Below are 19,496 nucleotides of genomic sequence, written 5' to 3'. Positions count from 1 at the left end.
TGGATCATATACCATAAGCTCTCAGCAAATCTATCCCCTAAACTCCATAGCAACAACTTTTAAATGCAAACAATCCTAGCTTACAGGGCGGGGGTGGTTAGGAGAAATAATGATGACACTATAGATCTTGTCTTCATCATCATTACCCTCAATTAATTTTATTGAGTGTTCACCGGGTACACATGGCAGCCTCCAATTATGGAAAATTAGAAATGAACTAACTATAACAGCATGCAATATAGGATGGTGGCTACGCATTCTAATTTGTGAAATTGAGCAACATAATGACATACAAAGCAATACAAATTATTTGACTGAAAATGGATTCACCTCTAAAATGCTCAAAAGAACACTGCTCACAGAATTATCCAAATGCTATTTCTCCCACCCTGTGGAATTATTTGTGCTAATACTGATAAGTGTATATTTGTATCTATTCATCCTCTATTTGATCCTCCCAACTACCCACTTCAACAATGTGAAAACTGAGGCTCCAAAAGGTGAAGCAACTTGTCTCAAATCAGCCCGTTAGTAAGTTGCACAGCTAAGGGGTGAAATGCAGGCTCCAGAGCCCTCCTGGCTTCACTACAGCTGTCTTTAAGTAGTGAATTTAAGGACAGGAAAAAGAAGATGCACCCAGACTATAAGCTTGTTTCAATCTGAGCTCTGACAAATCAAACAAGCTTCTCAGAGAGGAGAGAGATGAACTTGTGGGTGTGTGTGCATGTGTTTAGTTTTGCTCTGAAACAATCTCAAACTTACTGAACAGTTGTAGAAATTGTTAAAAAAAATTTTTTTATTATTTCCTGACCTATTTGAGAATGAGCTGCCAAGATTATGCCCCATCATCCATAGATACAAACAAGGACATTCTCCTAAATCACCACAATTAATCATTGCTGTGGTTTAAATGTTTCCCCCAAAAGTTGATGTGTTGACAATTTAAATATCATTGTAACAGTATTAAGAGGTAGGACCTTTAAGACATGAGTACATCATGAATTAATGCCATTATTGTGAGAGTGGGCTTCTGATAAAGGATAAATTTGGCCCCCATCTTGTGTCTCTTGTCTCGAGTGTCACATGTTATGACCCAGCAAGAAGGTCCTCAACAGATGCCAGCACCAGGCTCTTGGACTTCCCAGCCTCCAGAACTGTGAGCCACATACATCTCTTTTCTTTATAAATTACCCGGTCTGTGGTATTCTGTTATAGCAGCAGAAAACAAACTAAGAGAATCATAATAATCTGGAAATTAACACTGATGCAGAATTACCACCTTATCCTCAAGTTTTGCCAACTGTGCCAATTAATATCTTTGGCAGCAAACAATCCACTTCAGAATCACATGTTGCAGTTAGTAGTTATAACCCTCTACTCGTCCTCAGTCTGGAACAGCTCCTCAGTCTTTTCTAGATTTGTACGGCCTTGACAATGAGACCACCCATTTTGTAGAATAACTTTCAATTGTCTAATGTTTTGTCTAATGTCTGATTTCAATGTCCCTTCACTCATGATGTTTGCTTTCATCAATTGATTAATTCACTTGGTATCTCTACAGTAACATTATTCTTTCTCTTTGCAGTAAATAACCATTTTGTGGATTCACACTTTGTGTAAATATCCCATTCCTCAAACTTTCAATGTATCCATTTACTTATTTATTTTACCATGGGTCCATAGTTTCCTGTTTTATTCAGTGTGATATAATCCTTTACTATCCTAATTTGTTTTGATGCTCAGATTGTTCCAGATATGACTAGAGGGAGCACTCTTATTCCTTTTGTGTCCTTCTGACATGTTCCCATCATGTTTTTAGCAATTCCTTACTTTTTGGCACAAAAGATTTTTCAGGTTCATCTTATACTTTCCCTGCCTCAGCCCCAGAATCAGGTTATTTCTTCAATGAGTCTGGGTTCCTTTTAGTGGGCAATGGTATTTAGAAACCAAGATCTGGGCACCATGTGTGCTCACTGCTCCTTAGTATTGCTCATGCCAAGCCCTTTCAGTCAATGGAGCCAGGGAATATGTAACACACACATGGAACCACAATAGGCACTTCACATCTCTATTTATTTCTATATCCATCTTCCCATATTGAAAACCACAGGTTCACACCAATGGCTCCTATTCCAATCCAATATAGAAATTATTCTAGTTTTCTCCCTCTACATATCTGTGACTTCATCCTACAAAAGTGAAAAACCTTGCCTATATTTTCTTTTTATATTTGGTTATTTGTATAGAACCACTCTTCTACTGCCATCCCTGCTTCCTTCCCTACCCAGATGCCCTCCCTCCCCTCCCCAACACTGACATCCAGGGCTGGGCCTCTACTGCCCAACCCCTCAGACAAATGCCTTCCTTACCTCAGGATCCAACACACCAGCACTGGGCCACAGCTGCTGCCTCCCTTCTCACATGGATTCTTCTAGATCCTATTTGAGTTCTGACATCCCATGCTGAGCCTCTACCACTATGCTCCCACATAAACATCCTTCTCTCCCTCAGGCTCCGACACCCTGAGGCAGGCTGCTCCCTGGCTCAGATGCCTGCCTTGCCCTGCCATCCCTTCCACAATGGTGCCCATTCAAGGTCCGATGAGCATGATGGGTCCATGGCCCAAACAGATACCCCAGTTACTCACACCTTGGTCTCCCATACCCATGCTTAGCCATCACAATCTGTCTCTGTCTGTCTGTCTCTCTCTCTCTCACACACACACACACACACTCACACACAATAGAAGCCCATCTTGCTTCCCAACCTTCCCAATGGCTTTTAGATGAGAGAAGGTTTCAGCCCTGGGGCAGGAGGTAGATTCTATTTATTTATTTATTTATTTATTTATTTTTTGAGAAGGAGTCTCGCTTTTTCACCCAGGCTGGAGTGCAGTGGCATGATCTTGGCTCACTGCAGGCTCCGCCCCCCGGGGTTCACACCATTCTCCTGCCTCAGCCTCCCACGTAGCTGGGACTACAGGCGTCCGCCACCTCACCCGGCTAATTTTTTGTATTTTTAGTAGAGACGGGGTTTCACCATGTTAGCCAGGATGGTCTCGATCTCCTGACCTTGTGATCCGCCCGCCTCGGCCTCCCAAAGTGCTGGGATTACAGGTGTGAGCCACCGTGCCCGGCCTGATTCTGTTTCTTTAAATAAAAAATGTCTTCCTGTTCTAATCTGGTGACTAAAACCTTGCAAATAATTAAGCCAGTTGTAGACAGATTTCCTATCATCTGTGTCATAATTCTTTTAACCAAAGGGGGAAGAAAAGAGTCCTGGGTTCAAGAGAAACAGACTCCAACTGAAACATGTTACTGATCTCAGTCTCTGACATCCCAAGAGGCAGAGCCCTGCTGCAGCAATCACCCAGAGGAAAGGTTCACCAATTTTACAGGGTAATAATCCAATCTCCCATATGTGTAGGTTGTACCTACCCTTTTATAATCTTTCCTGAATCACATGTTTTAAAAAGTGTACTAAGTTCTTTGTTTTGCTGAGTTTTTTCTTTTTTTTTTTTTGGACTGGAACATATGGAGGGAAAAAAATGTGAGTCAATCTCCAATTCAAACCTGTTAAGAGCCTACATATTATACAATTCTATTTATTAAAGACACCTTTCAAATTTGAGTGAAAACCTGAATGTTTGACTAAAGATAACTGTGAATCAGAAATTGATGAACAGATCCAAGGTGACCTCCTAACTCATTCATCAAAGAGTAATCCACTTCTTTTATGACAGAATCCCCTGACATCTAAGCTTCTTTTCACAGTGAGTGTAGTGATCAAGGAAGCCGTTTCTCTTAGTTATTCCTTCCATTTACTGTGACCTCTGGAATACATTTGCCAGTGAGTAAATCTATCTCTAAAAAAATGATTTAGTCATTATACACACAATTTCCCCCTTTCCTCCAAAACAGCATTTCCCAAAGTGTGTTCCAGGAAACACTGCTATCTCAGAATGCTAAGATTTATCACAGAATTAAAGGGGTTTGGGGCAAAACCAGATGGGAAGCACAGGTGACCTAGGTTTCTCCAATGCAAGACTTCGTAGAGCTTACATTAAAGGAATCTTAAGGAGATGAAAATGAAACACAGCTTTCCCTTCCCTGGACCCCAGTGTGACTGAACTGGTACCCTTTCCATGGACGATTTCTCAGAACTAACACTCAAATTGCTCAGAACATTCAACAGAAAAAAATTAAGGGAAATTTTTCCTTAACATTTAATAATAATGGATCACTTTAATTAAAAATCTTAGGCCATTTACGAAAAGGAAAATGTAAGACATTAGATACATAGACAAATATTCAACTCACTAATAATCAAAGAAATGCAATTAAAACAATGAGACTTTTTTACTTGTCAAACAACGAATTCAACAAATGATACTGATGAGAGTATCGTGACCCAGGCACTCTCTTACATTGCTGGTAAAGGGTATCCTTTAAGAAAACAGCAGAATTATTTTGGAAAGCAGTTTGACAAATGTTTTAAAAATGTTTATGTCCACTGATCTTACAATGGCCCATCTGGGATTCTCCTTTTAAGGAAACAATCCAAAATGAAGAAAATGCTTTACCCTCATAGATGCGAATGGTTACACTTCTCATAACGGTAGAAAAATCCCAAACAATTAACAATTTCCAATAATAGGAAAATGCTTTGGAAAATCAAGGTACATGATAAAATGCTATGCAGCCATGAAAAATATTTACAACATTTTTAATAGTGTGGGAGGCATGCTCGTTATAATGGTATCTGAAAATGTGGGCTACAAAAATCTACATAAAGGTCCAACTGCCCTTTGACATCCATGGAAGATACCTTATCTTACCACTTCTTCCAAAAGTACAGCAAGGTACAGATGAATTTTTAATGTAATTTTCAGACCCCTACAAAAGTTACTGTAAAAGCACCACAAAGCTTTATTGAAATGGGAACTCAGGACAGCTGGGTAGGTCACTTGCCGGTTAAGTGTTTTACTTGCAAACCCCAGATTTGCAGCATGACATGAGCAATTCAAATATGTGCCTCAGCAAAATTATAATTTAATACATGTCACAAACTTTCCGGGCTCCTTGGGAATATTATAAATTGTGAACATTAACTCTGTGAACGTTAAGGATCCATTTATCATTTCTTTAATGCAAAGAAAAACAAAAAAACAAAACAACCCAAAATGCCAGGAATATTTATTTTAGGGAAGGGAGTAGGGGCAAATTAAAAGTGATTTTCTTTTCCTTCCTATTATTTTCTGAATTTCCCAAACTTTCTATTATGGGCATGCATCACTTTTTTGGTAAAATATAAGGCATGTTTTACTTTTTCATCATAAAAATTAAAGCTTATTTGTTTAAAAGAATTATTTTAAAAAGGCAAATACCTGTCTTTTTGTCGTATAATCTGCCAGGATGTTAAGCAGCTTATAAAATACCTCGAACCAGGGGAGATAGCTGGAGGAAGAAGAGGAAACACATGAAATATTAGTATACAGGTCAAAAACTTTAACCAGGGTCTAATTCAGGACTGATACATTTCAGTTTTGCTCTATATCCTGAAGAGTCTTACTGTTACAGACTGGTGGAAACACAAACTGGTGAAATGCTAATTATTTCTGAGAGTTTAAAAAAATGCCTGTGCAAGGCAGAGGATTGAATGTCCATTATAAATTATTCCCATGTCTCAGAGCTAGAACAGTTCACAGAGAAGAAATTCAAAGCCGACTCCACAATCAGGCATCATCTCTGAGAAGTCCCCTGGCCTCTCCCAGCACACCCACCCTTCCCAGGAAAGCTTCTATTCAGTTTCTCATGATGGGACAGACACAGACACAGACACACACACTGACACACACACACACACACAGCATTCCCACTGCAGGCATCTGCAAAGGGTCCCAATGCCCCCATGAGCCCAAAGCCATCCATGTTGCTGCAACAGACATTCTACCCATCACACACCATCTATCTACTTCAAGATGAGTTCTACTTCCCCATCCCCACTGCCCTCCACCAGGTCCTGGCCATTGCTCCCCTTCACTCAGAGCAGCCTGGCTGCTGACCTCAGTCCTGTGGTCCACTCTGTGTGGCTTGTTTTTTTTGTTTGTTTGTTTTGTTTTGTTTTTGAGATGGAGTCTCACTCTGTCGCCCAGGCCAGAGTGCAGTGGCATGATCTCAGCTCAGTGCAACCCCTGCCTCCCTGGTTCAAGTGATTCTCCTGCCTTAGCTTCCCGAGTAGCTGTGACTACAGGTGTGCACCACCATGCCTGGCTAATTTTTGTATTTTTAATAGAGACGGGGTTTCACCATATTGGCCAGGCTGGTCTCAAACTCCTGACCTCAGGTGATCTGCCTGCCTTGGCCTCCCAAACTGCTGGGATTATAGGCATGAGCCACCTGGCCACGGCTCTTAGAATGGTTTTTCTAAAATGCAAATCTCCATCGCACATTGTACTGAATTCCTGCAATGATGCCCATCACTCCAGGATCCAGTCCACATTTGTTAGGATGGACTTCTGGGGCTCTTCACTGCCAGGCCCTTGCCCACTTTTCTGGTTGTCCTCTCTCTACTTCCCCATAGATATGCTCCCTTCACTCCTCTCACTCTGGAATGTCCTGGCATCTTTGAGCCTGCCTGAGCTTACATACACTGGGCCCTTTTCTCCCAGACCTCTGTGGGTCTAGTCTAGCTGATTTCTACTCATCCTCCTAACAATCCCTCACCCCCTCCCCGTCCCCACTTCATGTGCCCTAATTCTCTCTTTTCTGTGCTGCCCTGGTCATGAGAATGCTTCTGTCAGAACATTCCCCACATGATGCAGTCCTCAATGGCATGTCTGTTTTCTCAACAGACCACATGCAAACAGAGAGGAAGGGGCCTTCTTTCTTCACTTTGTCTTTCCGGTGCCAAGAATGGCACCTGGCACACCATCAGTGCTCAGCGTTTACTGAGCAAATAAAACCAGACAAAGACTGACGGCAAGGGCGCACGCATCCTATGGAATTGTTGAAAAGTATCCACACCCCCAAGCAGTTTTGCCACTTACTTTCAATAGCTTTGTTCTCTAGAATGAAATTTTCCAAAGCTACATCTAACAGCAAGCGAGAAGAAGGTTGTACCAAGTGCTTGCCGGCCTGGTCATGTCTGCCCTGCTGCACTAACAGAGTCCATTACCGACAGAGGTGGACATGAGGTAGTGCACAGATGTGATATCCTGCCAGGGAGAGGGGAATCAGTACCCTGTACAGATTACCGGCTGTGCCACTGAGGGTAATAAATGAAGTGAGAGGCAACAAAGGGAACAGATAAAGTGCACAGTCCTCTGTCATTAACGTCTGTCTAAAGCCAGCACATGCTACTGTAAAATTTAAGTAGCTTATCAAAATATACTGATAAGCAACTTAACTTTTCACTTCTATGACAGTATTATCACTTACATTAATATGTTTCAATCAGCCCTGGCAGCTGCATATTGACTATTACATAGCAAATGACTGCTGCCACTTTGCACAGCATTTACTTTGGCAGAGTAATGTAAACATTCAAGAGGGATTAGGCAGCAGATAAGTTTCTCCTTTCCTATTCTGTTAAATGAACCTCAGCCAAGTTAAAAGCCATTATAGTACGAACAAGAAATCCCCTCAGAAGAAAACTCTTGCACAGATTAGACGACTCAGTAAACAAATTCGACCAAGGATTACAAATTTTTTTCTTCCTGAAAGCAAAATACCACTAGTTAAATCCAGCCACTGAAAGTCAGGAGGCAGGGGGGAAAAGGCAAGAAGGGGAAATAGAATCTTGCAAGAAAACTGTGACTTCAAGTAAACAAGAGAAAAAGTGAATCATTTTAGAAATATGGTGAAGTGATATGGGGCAGGCTGGGTGCTCTGACAGTTTAGGACTACAGTATCCATCCAAGTAGTTTTGGATGACTAGGTTCAACTGACCAATGAGGCTTGGGCACAGAAGCTCCAGCCTCCGCAATGTCACCTGCTGTGAGGATGGAGGTGACGTGGGAAGGAGCTCCTAGCCTACTATAGACGGCAGGCACCCTGGTTCTCACACCCAGCCTCAGCCTCACCAAGTCAATTCTTTTTGGCTATGCTAAGCAGAACCACTGGCCACAAGAAGTTTTGCAGTTACCCTGGAAATCAGCCATTTCTTACTCCCTTTGGCCTGACTGGACACAACTGTTCCCCACATGTTGTCCCCTGTACACTGACAGATGAATATCTAGTGATGGCAGTGTTAAGGTTTTGAAACCGAAACCCAGCTGTCTTCTTCTTCAAAGGGCCCCTGTTTTCCCCTGTTGGGAGGCCAGGGTTCACAGCGGAGCTCTATCCAGTGGCGTTTCCTGTCCAGCTTCATTAGAGCCGCCACAACAGCTTGCGCGGCCTGCGAGGCTGCAGGTGAGGCTGCAAGGACCCTGCACTCCAGTCTGCGTGTGTCTGTCATCGTTGAATAAACAATCCTTCCCAGTCCAAAGACAGAAACAAACACTCTAGTACACTGCACCACCTTGGACATCTAACGAGGTGCGACCATCCGTGGTCCGCCTCTGCCTGCTGCCTTTGTGTGACGGCTTGAGTCCCCACTGCAGAGTACCACAGCGGGGACTGTGGTGGGCTCTGTCCAAGGCTGTGGCACAAAGGGTCCTCCTGCACTCAAGAAAGCTATGGTCCTCATCAGAAAGAGACACACCCACAACAGAGTAACAGTTTGGGTGGAAGGAGCTGGAAGTCTTTCCCAAGTGCTTTATTTAGTTTAGGCTTTTGGACTGATGTAGAAGATGATCATGGAGCATCATCATGACCCAACCAGAAGACGGAGAAAAGCGAAAGGGAACAGCCTGCTCCCCAGGCACCTGCCTGGATCCAGGCTTCTCTCCCTTCTCACCCACTATGGCTCAGGTAACTCTCTCCCAGGCTCTGCCCTCACTCCCAGGCCTGAGAGTCAAATGGAGAGGTTTGTGTTACATGTGAGGTAATAAAAAGTTTTAAACTTGAGAAGTTTCCTCCACCCACTGCCTTCCCAATCTGGGGTCCCACCGGCCCTTGTAAGGAGGGCAAGGGCAGGTTCTAAAGACAGCCCTTACGGCAGCAACAACCCATAGTCAAAATCACCCTGAAAAAGCCCTTAAATTACCTCCAAATATGGCGGACATGGTCTGTGTAAACACAAAGTAGTTAGCCTGAGCTCTGGGGTGAGGCTGAATGACAACATCCTGCATCTAAATCTGTCGACTGGGTGAGCTGCTGGCTCGTGAGCTGAACTGAGAGCAGAGGACTCCCTTTTCTAATCTCTCCACTTGGGATGATAATCACTCCAACTGATGAGTTTGTGTACATGTGGATGACTGGCCTCGTGTAAGCTCAGCGTGAATATAAAGGGATTCCACTTCTTTAAGTATTAAAACAGAAAACCATTAAAAAATTTTAAGAGCTCTCTGACTCCTCTTTCTACTAGTTCAGTTCAAAGCTATGAGATGGGACCAGGCAAGGTAGGTATGGAAGAGAGCAGGGGGCAGGGATGGTGGAGAGGCTGACCAAGTCGAGGAAGGCAGCAACTACCTGGGAGAATGCTGGTCCACAGCAGGACATCAGACTCAGGTGAGGAGAGGAGGCTGTCCTCTCGAAGGGGCAATCTGGTGTTAGAGTCCAAGTGGGAGGAGAAGGGTGTCCCACTGAGGGGTCATCGGGCATGGTGTGCTGGGGCCCTAGCAGAGTGAGGGGCCTGGTAAGGGAAAGTCAGTGTTTGAGCAGGATGAGGAGGGAGTGAGTCTCCATGGGGGAGGCCTGACTTGGAGTTTCATGACTCAAGGGGGCAAGGAGGGGTTAGGCCTGGCATGGGATAAAGACAGCATCTATGTGGAGTGGAAGGCCTGACCAGCAATGGTATTAGAAACCAGAAGAGTACAAAGAGCATCTGGAAGGCAGTTCGATGTGGGATGTCAGGGCTTCCACGAAGCAGGGGGCGGGGAGTGGGGGAGGGAGGTTACACAGAGTCCATGTGGTTGAGAATGCTGTCCATGATAGGAAGGGGCAGCAGCAGCTCTGCCTAAGGTGCCACAGTCCAAATAGTAGCACAAGCTACTGTAAAAACAGGGTGAGGAGGGTGGCGCTATGTAGGAAGGGGGCTGCAGCAGAGGGCCACTGGTTATGAACAGGGAACAGATCAAGACTGACCAAGCTGGTAAATATATAACGGGAACCAGATGTCTTACTATCGGAAGAGAGTTACAAATCCAGTTAGGGAAAGAACGAGAATGAACCCCATGGTGTCAAACTGGAACTGAATGTAACTGTAGGGCATCATGATGCTCGGTAGATAGGTAGGAAAGTAGAGACAGATAAAATAAATAGAAATACCAATCTATGTACATACACATATTTTCTAGTTTTAGTCACTGAGAAGGCCTGGAAGCAGAGATATCCCAATTATAATCAGCACACTTAGTGCCAAGATATTGGTTTCTAAATACTATTCTCCAGTAATAGGAACCTGGGCTCCTTGAAAAAAAATGACTGATTCCAGGGCTGGGGCTGGGCAATGCTATGTTGGGTTAGGAAAAAAAAAAAAATAGCAGTGCTCAACACATGATCAGGACATATCAACAGGACACAAAAGCCAGTGAGGAGGGGCTTCCACTGACAAAATCTGCATGACAGGCAGAAGAAAGCGCATGAGCGATGGCTTTAGAACCAGGTGGGAAGTAATTCTTTCCCCTCATCTTGACCTCAGCAGAGCCCAGTGGATTTCAGCCTTATCAGAACCAGCGTCTACTTTGCTATCCTAACAACAAAATCTTAATGCAATCTAGTCATTCACAAAACCAAAATAATGCTCTGGCTCTCCTATAAAAGAGAAATAAAAATAAAGGTAATTTGCAATAAAATTTTAGGATGTAACACTCAGGCACCATTAGAATAGACGATACAATGAAGCAGTGCCTCCAGGGGGAAGACTTGCAGCAGAGCTGCTTCTGTTCATGTCGGGACTGATGAGTTTAAAAGTAACATGACACAGGGTCTTTCAGTTGCTTTTGGTGACTTTCTACTGTCTGAGGAGCTCCTGACATTCCATGTTGAATACTTGAGGAGAGGTATCCCTTTCTTTCTGTCAGCAGATTTTGCCAGCGTGTTTCCAATGGCAAAGCATCCCTTGGTTAAGACTGTTCAGCACTCAGTATCTAAAGCCTTCCTAATAAAAAAAATTAAAAAAATAAAAAAAAAAACCTCCTCCCCCAGTGTTAAAAAGCAGAGCAGCATGGCATATGCTGGGGAGAACACTGGCTTGAGTCTGGTAACCCCGAGTTTGAATCTTAGTTCTGCTCCTTTCTAGATGTGACACCTAGGGAAAGCAGTCTTCCCAACACTCAGTTTCCTCCTCTATGGAAAGATATACACCACCTGCTAACGTACCTGATGGACATGACAGCCACCAATCCAGAACACTCTTCCTGTCCCTCCCTGCCTGACCCCCTTGGCAATCTCAGCTTTGGGAAGCTCTCTTTGATTGCTGGTGTCTGGGTCAGAGGCTCCTCCAGAACTCTGCAGAAATTCCTCATACCGTGTGGTCAACCAGAAAGGGCAGGAAAACAGAAGCTCTTTTTTTTTTTTCTTGGTGAAGAATGATATCAAGGTATATTGTTAAATTTGAAAAATCAAGATGATCAACTTCTACACATAAGATTTGTACATTTTATTGAATGCATATAATAATCAACAAAACAAGATACAGAATAGGGTGTACTGTATGCCATCATTTGTGTAGAAAAAATGAGAATATGTAAACAAATGCATGTAGTATATATGCTTGTCTGACAGACCTGTCCTTTAAGTAGAGCAGTTCTTCCTACTCCTGTTACCCTGTGCTTGACTGGGGACTATGAGGTATTTATCTCTTTTCTAAACAACATTAAAATCCTTTTTTTTTTTTTTTTTTTTTTTGAGACGAAGTCTTACTCCGCTGCCCAGGCTGGAGTGCAGTGGCATGATCGCCGCTCACTGTAGCCTTCACCTTCTGGCTTCAAATGATCCTCCCGCCTCAGCCTCCCAAGTAGCTGGGACCACAGGTGTGCACCACCATGCCTGGCTAATTTTTGTATTTTTAGTAGAGATGGGGTTTTGCCATGTTGGCTAGGCTGGTCTCAAACACAGCTCTTATAAGAGGAAAATACTCACCAACAATGTGACTGCTTCAAACAACATGACCCTTCTTCACCCTTCCAGTTTCCAGACAATACGTCCCCTATCCACCCTTCCCGTTTCACCTAGCATCTATCCCTGCTCCTCTGTCTGTATCTCAGCCAAACATCTATAATAAAATGCAAATTTGCCATAAAGTAAAACTACAACTCTTGCAAAGGAGACTGGATTTTATGAAGCCCATGTTGGACATGCTGGATACCCGCTCAGAGTTGAGGCAAAGTCACCAACAAATGAAGACCTGGCTGTATTAGACCACTTAACAAGACATGAAGAGAAAAATCAAGAAAAACAAGGATAGTAACACAACAGTCACATCAAAAGAAAACGATTTCAATATCAAAGGATAAAAGAGACCTTTGGGAAACTGAAGTCCTCAAATACTTTTGGAAAAAAATGACTCCTTTTATGATTATGCTGTGAAAGTCAACTATGAACTGTTATTAAGTTAGAAAAATTATAACCTCCTCTCTCTACAATACTTAATGCATTATTCTTTCTAAGAATTACTGCATTGTTGGAATTAAGAGACAGAGTTTATTGAGGTAAATTTATACCTTTTTATACTTTTTCTAGATAAAATCCTAACCTTTTCCTCATTTTTACTATGAGCTTTTGGTCCCCATTTAAATAGATGCATTTTATTCCCAGAATACGAAGACCTCCTGGGCTTACTAGACGTTAAAACTCCCCATCGTTTATAATACATGTTTGTTTGCCTGTCTTCTCCATTGGTGTCAACTCCATGAGATCAAGGATGGTGACCATGTATTGACTGTTTAACCCCTAATTATTCCTGGCACATGTGAGACATTCAATAAATCATAGCTTCCCTTGACAGACATAACTCATCTCTATAGGTTCTATTAAGGCCATTAATTGCCACTAGAGCTACAGAGTAACAGTCAACCAACTCTAGTCGGGAGGTGGGGATCCAAATTTAGCAGGTAGCATTTGGGTTTGGAAAATGACCCAGTTTTTAAAAAACAATTCCTGCCAATGTCCTGCTGCAGTCTGGGATAAATAATGAGTATAGAGCAACTGATTATTCAAAGTAGATCAAGGAACACTTACAAGCAAGATTTCTTGCCCTTTGCCCATCTCCTCAACACAAGTAAACCCCACCATCTACTCTTTTTGTTCCCATTTCAATTGCTATGGAAAAACTTCACAAAACCAGGCTGATTACAATCATCTGAAAACCTAATTTTTCAAGCACACGTGAACCCTTAAAATTGTTCAAGAATCCTCTAATCTGTAGTGCAACAGGCCTAGTGTTGCCCACCCCCTCCAGTCTGCTCCAAACATTTTTCCTCTTCTGTCCCTCTCTTCAGAAGATACTCTTCTCTCCAAACCCACCAAAGAGAAAAGCTTTCACATGAGCTCTTCCACTCCTATACTTCTCATTCCTTCCCCTCTCCCTCCTAACTCGAGGTGAGAAGGAGGAAAGACCCTAGAGCCCAACTGCACTGCCTTCTATAAGACATATCTTCTCCCCTATTATACTCAGCCAGCAAGCATTCCCACCTTTAAGCACAACAGAAAATCACTCATGTGTGCTGGTCTATGATTCTCAAACCACAACCTTAGCACCAAGGTTATATGTGGTTCCTCCCTAAGGGAAAAGCACACTTCATCTTCCTGAGATAACCACATTTAGCTTCAATGAACATTTTTACAGAATTTAAAACTGAGATGTTTCCAGTCCAAACATCACACATTTCTAGATGATTCATTTTTCAAAGTTCCATCAATGGCAACTACCCACATATTTTCCCATGCTTATTAAGACCCACCAGTATATGCCTGGCCCTCTGCTAGGTACATGGGGGAATAAGGCCCATGTCTCAGTATCTGGGGAGCTCACAGTCTAAAGAGGGAAGCAGACACACTGGCAGATAATGTCAGCAGCAATGGGTCAGTGCTTTGATAGAGGTTCACAAAGGGAACAGAGAAGTAGTTCTGGAAAATCTTCCAAGAGGAAGTGACACCTCACTGATCAGCTTGACACTGATTGCAAAGTCAGGAGACCCACCTGGGTTTGAGTACCAGCTCTGTTACTTACTGGCTGTGGCCTGAACCATGCTCTTCCTTCCCTATATGTGAAATGGGGATATAATATCTACCCTCACATGGTTCTTTTGATGCTGAAACATATGTAAATACACCTATCACAGTGCCTGAAACTGAGTACAATTTGTTTCACCCTAATAATACCATACTCTTTGATAACATCAAAAGTCAAAGGAACCTCAGTAAGAGAAAAACATAATCCTCTTTGGGAGCTCTAAGTCAGTCTCACCCAGTCTAGGCATTCTGCTTTGCTCACAGCTGCTAATCTCAAACTGTAAATTGATTATGATATTTAGTTAAGCTCAAGAATCTCTGATTTATGTCCATAATTAATGTCCCATTGTGATACCTGTTATATCTATGCAGGAAAATATATTATATGTACTGAATGAGTAGAAATATTAATTTGCATTATGAAAAAACACCAAAAACTCCCATAAAACATCTGTGCTTATATAAATCTACCCAAACATACACTTGGATTTGATTTTGGAAACAAGGCTCTTTTCTTTCTTGATGGGTATTCAATAATTGTTGCTTTTAGAGAGTGGATTTGTCATCTTCTTTTCTATGAGAGTATTACTTTGATTGAAGGAGATTGCTCAGGAGGAAAGCACAGAGGCACTTTTCTGTTATCACCGGTGAAGTGTTGGTAACGTGAGATCTTTGGAATAATGGCACCTGCACTGACAATTCAGTGTAATTCTCAATATTTTCCATTGAGCCCAGGCAGGGTGAGCACATAGGCCTTTCATCATTTTCCTAAGAGAGTTTATGATGCTGCCTACTCCTGTATTCACACACCTGCAAGACTTTCCCCAGTCAGAGTATCTTATTTATGGTTTAAATTACTACTGTAATATAATGTAATGGGTTAGTGAGGTTCTAAGGCCCATCCTACTGGAGCTTTCATAGCCTAGGAAATACACTGTCTCTACTAGAAAAAAAAAAAAAAAACACAACAAAAGGAAGAAATGGCTACACGAGGAGCCCTGTCCTACTTGCAGTAATAAACAAAAAAATCAATGATCCCAGTCAGATGCCATTTGATATTAACCTTATTTTAGGGCTGGAGAGTAGAAGCTAATGCAGTAAGGGGGGAAACTATGTATCAAGTGTTAGGTGCTTTGAAATATTGCTCTTCATAACTCTGTGAGATGAATTATCCCATTTTACAGATGAGAAAATTGAGTCGTAGAGAAGTGAAGTAATTTCCCTAAGATGACACAGCTACTAAAACCACGGATCAGACACAAAACCAGTCCAGCATGATTTCTAAGTCTGACCTGCTCTAAACAATACAATAGTTGTATGATCACGTACAATGATAAATCCTGAGATTAGGATATAAAATCCTTACCTTGTGGTTCTCACTGTAGTGCTTGATAAGATAAAGGAAAGCTCGCCTCCAAAAGCCCCTCGGCTCCAAGTGTTCTGAGCAATCTAACTCTGGCTGCCTCCCAGCAATTCAGCGTGTTTTCTTACTTTGCCAGCTCCAGGGACACTAGTCATGTGTCAGCTCTTTATTGCTTCAGGAATTAGTGTACATGTTATATTCAGAAACACAAATATAAATAGCTCAATTTAAAATGTTTTAATCAAACACAGCAGAAGAGTATTTTAAGTTTCCAGTGCTTCGTGTCAAGACCCAGTGCCTCTGCTATACCCTAAATGCATATTTTTAAGAACTTTTTCTAGAAAAACTATGGCCTATGTCTTAGATTCTTAAACAGACTGTGTTGCCTTTTTTAATTTAAAGTATAAAGCTTTAAATGTATGCCTATGGTGACAATTAAGGAAATGCAAGATTAGACAGGGCATCAGCTTTCCACAAATAGTACTCATTTAAGTTCATTTCCACCCCAGATCTCTGCTTGAATGTTATATCATTCAATCGCAAATCTCTCTATAAAAGTGTCTGGCTGTCTCTTAAACCCATTTACGCTCTATGCTTCAATGCCTTTCCTTGGCAACTTTTTCCATATGCTTAACTTCTTTCAGGGAAGCAGTTCTGTCTCAATTCACAGAACAGCACACCAATCAACACAAGCAGGCAGGCAGGTAAAGAAAGGAAGAAGGAGAGACGGGCACACAGAGAAAGTAGGATATGAATGAAGCTAGTCCAATAAAAGTAATGTTTTAGGAGGCAGAGTTTTAGCCCAAAATAAAATAAACCTCGCACCTACCTCCAAGCAATCAGAGAGCTCTGAACTTGAATTTATAACCCAAACACTCTGTACCATATGCAACTTGAGACACACAACTGGTGGCACTACTGGGGATTTATGACTTAGGACTTGTTCATATTTAATTTGTAACCAAACACTTCCCCTTCCTCTTAGCTACCTCAGAACTCTTGATTAACTCTTGTTTTCACAGGTCAGAGGTTAAATAAAGGAAGGGAAGCATTCTTGGGTGAGATTGCCCAGAGCACCACATCCAAGAATGACCCTGTGCAAGGAACATTAAAATAAGCGATAAGGCCAGAGATTGTTCCAGACAGCTGATGTTCAAAGCCTCCTTTGGGTATAAAGCAGAACCTTTCAACTAGAGAGCTGGCAACAAAGACAGACGGGAAACTGGTCTGCTCTCAAGTTACCTTTAGTGACGAAGCAACTCTTTCACCGAGTTTTTCCCAAAATGTTTCTGAAAATGAAACCAAGGGGTGTGAGAGAGAGTAAAGCAAGAATTTGTGCAAGGCAAGCAGCCCTTCTTCTTGCTTCACTCTGCCACGGGATTCTGTCTGGCCCATCAGATTCTCCTATTCTGAGGAAAAGCTTCACGGCTAATTTTGCAGCAGACCTGGGTCAGGCTGAGGGAAGCAAAATTATTTGTACACAATTAATTACACGAAAGCCCAGCAACCCTGAAGAGGATTGAATCTATTCAACTACAACTACAAGATCCATCTAGGTCCAAGCACACTGACTGCTGTGCACCAAACCGATCAAAGTATTAGAAGTAGAGTGGTAAATATTTTAATAGTAGTGGAGACCACTATTTATTCAGGAATTTACCAAACGCCAGGAGCTTTACATGCCTTTGCTTATTTACTCATTGTAATTCTAGGTAGGGTACCATTATATCCCCAGATACCAAATAGCAAAACTGACGCACAGAAAAGCTAACTTGCTCACAGTCACACAGCCACAAAGTAGATGAGGGTCGAATCCAGTTCTGTGTGACTTCCTATACTAGTAAGCACTTTTCTGAAAAAAAAAGTCCCTGGGAATGGTTTCAGTAAAGTGTATGTTACACAGTGATTATACTTTGCATTTGATTAGGTGTTGTCAAAATGAGATAATAATTAAGCTCATTTGTTTTATAGACAGCATTCATTCACTCATTCATTGCCTAATATATATATAAGTCAGACACTGAGTAGAGAGTGGAACATGGCATAACTTCCACTAAAGTTGGTCCCCGGTTTAGATTTGTGCAAGAAGTCATCATGGCATTAGGAATGATCTGATAGAGGCAACAGGTGCAGAGCTTGGAAAATGTGGTAAGTAATGGTTGGGCCACCCTAAAAAGAGGTATGATGCGCATTCCTTCTGTACCCAAACCACACAGCAGCCACAGCATGAAATAGGCAGGTTTCTCAAATGAGCCTTTCAACAGAACAGAGGGCCGCAAACACGAGCAGGTTGAAGAGCTGGGAATCCGTGACAAGGCACCCAAAGCTACAACATAAAATGCTACTGGTCACTCTCTGTTGAGACCCTGATGGAACTCTTACCCTCAGCCACTCCTGATTTTTAAAATAACCTTTGTACAGATGGCACTGCTTTATTATAAGCCATGAGAAACAGTCCATATTGTTACAAAAGTCTAAATTTGTTGTTAAAAAACTCCCTCAAAATAAGGCTATATTTATAATTTTCAAAACAGAAACCCTAAAAACTAAATTTTAGTGAAAAGATGCTCAGTCAGCAAACCTCCTGGCAGAAATATGTTTCTCTGATGTAAATTCTTTTTTGTTTTTTCCGAGACAGAGTCTTGCTCTGTTGCCTAGGCTTGAGTGCAGTGGCATGATCTCGGCTCACTGCAACCTCCACCTTCCAGCTTCAAGCGATCCTCCCACCTCAGCCTCCCAAGTAGCTGGATTACAGGTGCATGCCACCATGCCTGGCTAAATTGTGTATTTTTAGTAAAGATGGGGTTTCATCATGTTGGCCAGGCTGGTCTCAAACTTTTGACCTCAAGTGATCCACCTGCCTCGGCCTCCCAAAGTGCTGAGATTAAAGGTGTAAGCCACTGCACCTGGCCTCTGATGTAAATTCATAAACTCATATAGGATTGAATGAATGCAGGAAAGTTGCCTTTTAGTTACTACAAAAAGTAGAAAGTTAAAACGAAGGGCAGAAAAATGTACACATGAATCATTTTTACTATGTTTTTACCGGCATTAAATATTGCGACAATTTTTTGGTAATATATTTTAAATGATAGTTCTTTTATTACTTATAACAGCACAACACACACATGCACACACACACTTCTCTAAACATGTGCTAAGAGAATGGCTAGAGAGATTATAGCAAATCCAGGCAACAGAAAATTATATTTTAGATTTTTAATCATATGGGAAAATGTCCATAAAATAATAGTGATTGAAAAGAATGGCCAGGTGTGGTGGCTCACGCCTATAAACCCAGCACTTTCAGAGGCCAAGGCGGGCGGGTCACTTGAGCCCAGGAGTTCAAGACCGGCCTGGGCAACATGGGGAAACCCTGTCTCTACAAAAAAATACAAAAGTTAGCTGGGTGTGGTGGCGCCTGCCTGTAGTCACTGTAATCCTGTATGCCTCAGCTACTCAGGAGGCTGAGGTGGGAGGATGGCTTGAGTTCAAGAGTTGGAGGTTCCAGTGAGCCAAGATCGCACCACTGTACTCCAGCCTGAGTGACACAGCAAGAGTCTGTACCAAAAAAGAAAAGGAAAAGGGAAAGGGAAAGGAGGGAAGGAGGGAGGGAAGAAAAGGAGGGAAGAAGAAAAAGGAGGGGTGGAAGAAGAAAAGGAGGGAGGGAAGGGGGGGGAAACAAGGGGTATACACCACTATGTGTCATATGCAATCATATATGCTCCTAGAAAGACCAGAAGAAAAGACAAACTAATAGTGGGTTTCCTAGATTATGGGATTGTAGATAATCTTTTTCTTCTGCATTCTTTTCTGTGCAGTGCCTTAAAATTTAAGAAAAAAAAGTTGCCTGTTAA

At 42.2% G+C, this 19,496-nt stretch overlaps 1 protein-coding gene across 23 annotated transcripts in view; it reads right to left on the bottom strand.

Annotated features, from left to right (window-relative positions):
• Nucleotides 1-19,496, bottom strand: part of DENND1A (DENN domain containing 1A) — a 553,551-nt gene that overhangs the window by 298,992 nt on the left and 235,063 nt on the right. For all 23 annotated transcript variants that reach the window (XR_010119966.1, XR_010119965.1, XR_010119967.1 and 20 more), the window contains one exon: nucleotides 5,387-5,456. Coding sequence is in view for 18 of the 23 variants with exons in the window: in XM_055271163.2 (XP_055127138.1) it covers nucleotides 5,387-5,456 (70 nt within the window). In the remaining 5 variants the exon portion in view is untranslated. The remainder of the gene's footprint in view (nucleotides 1-5,386; nucleotides 5,457-19,496) is intronic.

The sequence above is a fragment of the Symphalangus syndactylus genome, chromosome 3, assembly GCF_028878055.3.
Source record: "Symphalangus syndactylus isolate Jambi chromosome 3, NHGRI_mSymSyn1-v2.1_pri, whole genome shotgun sequence".
Taxonomy (NCBI): domain Eukaryota; kingdom Metazoa; phylum Chordata; class Mammalia; order Primates; family Hylobatidae; genus Symphalangus; species Symphalangus syndactylus.
The sequence above is the reverse complement of the archived record's forward strand: the minus strand, read 5'-3'. Positions and strand labels throughout refer to the sequence as shown.